General features: G+C 51.3%; 1 protein-coding gene across 6 annotated transcripts; it reads right to left on the bottom strand.

Annotated features, from left to right (window-relative positions):
• Positions 1 to 880: 880 nt before the first annotated feature.
• DPH2 (diphthamide biosynthesis 2) lies at positions 881 to 4,396 on the bottom strand. 6 transcript variants are annotated; one of them, XM_004740545.3, is made up of 6 exons: positions 4,018 to 4,389; positions 3,690 to 3,802; positions 3,181 to 3,404; positions 2,298 to 2,981; positions 2,041 to 2,217; positions 881 to 1,959 (listed from the first exon to the last, which is right to left on the bottom strand). In XM_004740545.3, the coding sequence occupies exons 1-6, from the start codon at positions 4,162 to 4,164 to the stop codon at positions 1,835 to 1,837; spliced, it is 1,470 nt and encodes a 489-aa protein (XP_004740602.1). In that variant the 5' UTR covers positions 4,165 to 4,389; the 3' UTR covers positions 881 to 1,834. The 6 variants fall into 6 exon arrangements, with proteins under 6 accessions (XP_004740602.1, XP_044920318.1, XP_044920317.1 ...); XM_045064383.1 differs by having other exon boundaries at positions 4,070 to 4,389; XM_045064382.1 differs by having other exon boundaries at positions 4,008 to 4,145.
• Between the last annotated feature and the right edge of the window lie 1,604 nt (positions 4,397 to 6,000).

The following is a 6,000-nucleotide window of genomic DNA, read 5'->3' as shown; positions in this document are numbered from 1 at the left end:
GTGATCTCAGGGTCCTGGGATTGAGTCCCGCATCAGGCTCTCTGCTCAGCAGGGAGCCTGCTTCCTCCTCTCTCTCTCTCTGTCTGCCTCTCTGCCTACTTGTGATCTCTGTCAAATAAATAAATAAAATCTTTAAAAAAAAAATACTGCAGTCCACTATTCCTTATGCTTCTTCCCAGCTTTAAAGTTCTCCATAGTACCTATCACCATTTCCATACTAAGTATTTTGTCCATCTCTCTTCCTCCACCCCCCATGAGAATGTAAGTACCATGAAAGGGTTTCTGTTGAGCTTACGGTATTTCCAGTGCCTGGCACACAGTGGGAGCTCCATATGTATTTGTAAAATACACAACTGGTGCCCATTTTGTCCGCTGCCACAGTCAGTTTACAGATCTGCCTCTACCAGTAGACTGGGCACTCCCTGAGAGAAGGGACCACATCTCTACCTGCTTCTTCAACATCTTGGACAGTGCCAGTATGCCAAGAGTGTCTGCAAACTTGGTAATGAAGAAATGCCCCATGGGGTGCCTGGGTGACTCAGTTAGTTAAGCGGCTGTCTTCGACTCCGGTCATGATTCCAGGGTCCTGGGATTGTGTCCCACATTGGACTCCATGCTCAGGAGAGAGCCTGCTTCTCTCTCTCCCTCTGCCTGCCAATCTGCTTAATTGTGCTATCTGTCAAATAAATAAAATCTTTAAAAAAAAAAAAAAAGTGCTCCCAGGGCCTTCCCTCCTCACTGAACGTAGTTTCACTGTCTTGCAATTGCTTATTTAACTGCCCCTCTTCCTAACTACACTGTGAGGACAGGAATCCAGTTAAATACAGTTCACATCTCCACTCAGGACCTATAGTGTTTGATGAATAAAAAGAAACAGAAGGAGAAAAAGTATCCAGTTTATTCAAGTTTCTGTGATCTCCTGTGAGAAACAAAATAGGAATCAGTATAGACTAGCATTGTCCAACAGAAGCTTCTGAAATAATGGAAACGTCCTATAGCTGCATTGTCCTCTCCTGTGGCTAAATGACCATTGAAATGTGACTAGTGTGACTGAGAAATGGAGTTTTTATTTTTTATTCTTAAAGTTAACTTTTTTAGTAATCTGTTGACCCACCATGTTGAACTCATGATCAAGAGCTGCACACTTTTCCAGCTGAGCCAGCCAGGCACCCTGAGAAATTTTTAATTTTAAGTAATTCAAATTCACATTTAATAGCCATGGGTGTCTAGTGGTTACTTTGTCAAACAACACAGGTCTACACCAGTGGTTCTCAACTAGGGACAGTTTTGCCCCTACAGCAGACACCTGTCAATGTCTGGAGGCATTTTTGGTTACCACAATTGGGTATGTTGGTGGCATCGAGTGGGTGGGCAGAAGCCAGAGACGATGCTAAACGTACTATAGTGCACAGAATAGCCCCCCCACAGCAAAGAATTATCTGGTCCAAAACGTCAATGGTACCAAAGTTAGGAAACCCTGGTCTAGACTATCTAGGACCTTTGACAAGGGCAAACCCTCAATTGCACATCAGAAACTGGGACTGGCCAGAGGTCCTGGGCTGTTCCCAGGAGGACAGATGGGCCCGTAAGACTTCAGGAAAGCCCCAAATCAGTTCCATCAGTCCAACAGGTATTTATCAAGTCACTATATGCTAAGCCTTGTGCCAGGGGCAGGACAGGGACAGAGCAGGATTCCCTTCCTCGGTGAGGGGCTGTCCACCCTTCCCTGAATCCAGGCTCCTTCAAGGATTCTGGCAAAGGAGGCGGATGCAGGGAGCATTAAAGGTCTTTGCAGCAATTCTTAAGTCCATCTGTGTCTCTGGGCCAGATGGTATCAGCTGCTTCCCTCATCCTCGTAGGCGATGGCAATCCCTCGTCTTCCACTCACAGCTCCTGTCACCGGTGTCTGACCCAAACGGGGCTGCAACCCTTGCCAGCTCCGGGAACTAAGGTACAAGGCTGTAGAGAGAGGGGACTGAGGCCAAGTGGGCGGAATCTGGGGAAAGAGTTCAGCTGGGAGCAGAGACTTGGCACACTTACCTGCAGGGCTGCTCTCAGCCAGCTCTAGCTGGGGCCGCAAGGTCAGGGCCAAACACGCAGGATCATCTGATGGCTTCCACACAGGTGGGGGTCGGAGTTCCCCAGTAATGAGGGACACATCTGGGGTGTCCCACAGTTCTGAGTCAGGTGGTGGGAGGGGCACGTGGAAGGGAGAACCTGGGAGGGAGAAAGAGGATCCATACTGGCCCGATTCCTGCCCCACATGTTTCCAGCTCAGGCAATACCCCAGCACTCACCAGGCAATAAATCCGCATAATGTGTGAGGTGGGGAGCCAGGCCTGCAGGTGGCCAGGCAGGGTTGCAGGCAGCTTCCAGCTCACATGGTGCCAACACAGGCCGGAAGAAGCCACCAGAAGGCTGTGGAGCTAAAGCACCAAGAGGGCAGGCCAACAGCACAAAGACATCCACTTCAGGGAAGTTGGCGAGCTTGGGAGGTGTGGGCCGCCCCAGGGCCAACACATAGCTACGCTTGCCTGCAGCCTGAGCCAGGTTCCGCAAGTGTGCCAGTGCCTCACGGTGTTGGGCCACACCCAGTGTCCCTGCCAACAGCCCTACCACACGGGCATCTTTGGCCCTCTCTACCAGATAGTGTCTACGTGCCTTTAGCCGCCCAGCCCGGACACCTTCATCCTGAGTCTGCCCTGTATCTGGGCAGCAGGTGAAGAAGGGCTGCCCTGGTGCCCAGCCCAAGAGCAGCCGGCTCAGGTCTGGGTCAAGATCAAGGTCAGCACTGGCTGCAGAGCCCCCCACATAGAAGGCACCATATTCTTCCAGACACCTCCCTGGAGCCAGGGGGAAGCGGCGCCCAAAACGCTCCAGGGGCTCAGGCTCTGGACTACAGGAGCCCACTGGCAATGGAAGAGCTGGGCTGGAGACAAGCAGGTCCAGGTACCGCGGGCGCAGGAGAGTGGCCAAGGCCTCTGGAAGAAGGAGGTGGTGTTAGAGTTGGGGTCTGCCAAAGGAGGAACCCCATCATCCCCAGGAGACTGAATGTGACCCAAAAGCAAAGACTGGGATCAAGCCCGTATCAAGAGCTCTGTGGGAGTATATTGAAATGTGACTATCAAGGCACAAAGTAGCTGGCCCGCCCTTCTTGCATGCCCCAGCAAAAACCCTCACCTAAGGCGTGGGCACAGGCCGGCTCACTTAGCAGCACCACAGGCGCTTTGCCGTCTGGGTTCTGGGCCTCAAAGGCCTTGGCACAGAGCTCCAACTGCACAGAACGTTGACCAAGGACGAAGGCCACAGGCAGTGGGCGGGCTGGAGGGCTTAAGCAGGCAGGGCCAAAATGTACAAGGGCCTGAGCGCCAGCTTGTTCAGCACCCAGTACATCCACACAGCAGCTGCAGGGGAGATACCATTAGTGAGAAGAGTTCTCATCAGGAAAACAGCTGCTGCCCTTCACGGGAAATGTGAAGCCTGAAATGTCACCAGTGAAGTAAACGATGTTATAAATGAAGACACTGTCACTCAGGGGAGCAGCTATAAGAGGGAGCATCATCATCAAGAAAAGAGACAAGCCACTGGGGGCAGACACGGTCATAGAAGGGAAACACCAAGAGCCTCGGACCCTGTACTTACTCCCCAGCCCCTACCCTTGCCCCCAATCCTCAAGCTCAGATTCATACCTGCCATAGGCCGTGTCGCCCAGAATGAACATCTTCGACCCTGTGGTCCCCTCCAGTCGTGCAGCCACGGCCCCAGCATCTCCCAATAGCTGGTCAGGGAACTGCAAGGCCACCTGTAAGTATAAGCCACAGAGTAAGGAACAGCCTCTCCTCCACCCTCTTCAAGAAAAACCGTCCAGAGGTCCCTGGCTAACCTTCAAAGCCCCTCCGCCCAGAGGAGCAACTGCCCCCGTCCACCCCCGCCCAATCCTCACAAAACTATCCCCATATCCAGATCTTCTGGGAAACCCATTCCAAGGTGAGCCACGCCTCCCTAACCTGCCCTCACCCGCTGACACCCCAGGTCACGGACAAATTCAGCGACTCTCTCCAGCTCGTACACGCGGTGCAGGTCCTCTGGAGGAGTGAGCTGCCCCGGGGAGCCCGCCTCTCGCTGCAGCGCTGCCTCAGCGGGGCTGCTGAACGTAGACTCCATGAGGCACTGCTTGGGTGGCGGGAAGCTGCGGGGAACTCCCTCGGTCAACTTCAGGCCCCGCGTCCTTAAAAGCAGCCCTCAGTAAGTCAGAGTCATTTAATGAGAGCGGCGAATCTGGGAAGTCGGTGCGTAGCCCTCGGACCACCCCTCCACGCCTCCAAACTCGCGTTTTTCGGCTAAACCACTACACGAGGGCATGTGGGGGATTGCTTCCGGGTTTTTAAGGCGGGGCTGGCAGTAGTTTCGCCAATCTTAAACTAGCACTGCTCCCGCCTTCCAATCCTCGCCAGGCCGCCCTCAGAGAACCAATGATCTGCTCCAGAGCCCAAGTCAATTGGGAGGCAGAGGAAGGCGCGGAGCCTTGTGGGTATTGTAGTTCCCCTGGTCCTCTTCTCCAGCGGCTGTTTTTCCTGTTCAGACCGCCAATGGCACTCGGAAAAAGTGCCACCACCGGGTCCTGGCTGGCTCAGTCAGAAGAGCATGTGACTCTTGATCGCAGGGTTGTGAGTTGGAGCCCCACGGGGTACAGATTAAATAAATAAACTTAGGGGAAAAAAAAAAGCAACCCCCTGAAAATATTCGTTTGAGCAGCTCCCATCGTGGTACACTGTTAAGCACTTCATTCCACTCTATCATCTAGGAAGTAGCATTGCATAATTTTCAATTCAGGTGCCAAACTGCCTAGGTTTGGATACTGTGCTCTGCCATTGCTACTTATTCAACGTCTCTGTGGCTGTTTCTTCATCCGTAAGTGGGGGTTGTAGCAAGATGATTCCTAATAGGATTGCTGGCTCAAATGAATTTAGATACAAAAGTTTACAAAGTAGTCCTTTGCATATCATATACTGAAAGCATGGCTGTTATCCTCACAGTAGTCTGTTAACCGGGTAAATACTGAGCACTCACTGTTCACCAGGTACTACATTCTTAAAGTTAACAGTCTTTGGAGTAAAACTTGTCCCAAGAGCACCTGGCTTGCTCAGTAGGCAGAGCGTGGGACTCTTGATCTCAGGGTTGTGAGTTTGGGCCCCATGGTGATTATACAGATTATTTTAAAAAATAAAATCTTGGAAAACAAAAAGAATTGTCCCATTTTACAGATGAGGACACTGAGGTCCTAGTAAGACATGGCAAGTCAGTGGCACAATCAGTATCAAACCCAGATTTGACTTCAGAAAGTAGGCTTTACCCCCTCATTCTCCTAGCTTATATATGCTACATTTGATCATGGGGGATAGTGAGGAAAACACTTGGATACCATGTAGTAGGAGAAAAGGACTAATAGAAACATTTCTGGGGCACGTGGGTGGCTCAGATGGTTGAGTGTCTGCCTTCAGCTTGGGTTATGATCTCAGGGTCCTGGGTCCCTGCTCATCGGGGAGCCTGCTTCTCCTTCTGCCTGCTCTGCCTGCTGCTCCCCTGCTTGTGCTCTCTGACAAATAAACAAATAAAATCTTAAAAAAAAGAAAGAAAGAAAGAAAGAAACATCTCTACATGCTTCAGGAGAAGTGAGAAATCAAGAGTGAAAATGGGACTGAAGAAGGGTCTCGAGATGGCATATGAAACAGGGACTGATGCTAGCTGGCATGGAAAGAGAATGAATGAAGATGTGCCTCCAGGGGCGCCTGGGTGGCTCAGTGGATTAAGCCGCTGCCTTCGGCTCAGGTCATGATCTCAGGGTCCTGGGATCAAGCCCCGCATCGGGCTCTTTGCTCAGCGGGAGCCTGCTTCTCTCTCTCTCTCTCTGCCTGACTCTCCGCCTACTTGTGATCTCTCTCTCTGTCAAATAAATAAATAAATAAAATCTTTAAAAAAAAAAAAAAAAAGATGTGCCTC

Source organism: Mustela putorius, unplaced genomic scaffold, assembly GCF_011764305.1.
Source record: "Mustela putorius furo isolate JIRA1106 unplaced genomic scaffold, ASM1176430v1.1 tig00003853_pilon_pilon_pilon, whole genome shotgun sequence".
Classification (NCBI taxonomy): domain Eukaryota; kingdom Metazoa; phylum Chordata; class Mammalia; order Carnivora; family Mustelidae; genus Mustela; species Mustela putorius.
Note: the sequence above shows the minus strand (reverse complement) of the source record. Positions and strands in the feature narration are given on the sequence as shown.

Coding starts and splice junctions, on each gene's coding strand:
- DPH2 (XM_004740545.3), bottom strand. CDS start 4,164: ATGGAGTCTACGTTCAGCAGCCCCGCTGAGGCAGCGCTGCAGCGAGAG. Junction 3,803..4,017: donor GTGACCTGGGGTGTCAGCGG/GTGAGGGCAGGT, acceptor TTATACTTACAG/GTGGCCTTGCAGTTCCCTGA. Junction 3,405..3,689: donor GGCGACACGGCCTATGGCAG/GTATGAATCTGA, acceptor TCTCCCCTGCAG/CTGCTGTGTGGATGTACTGG.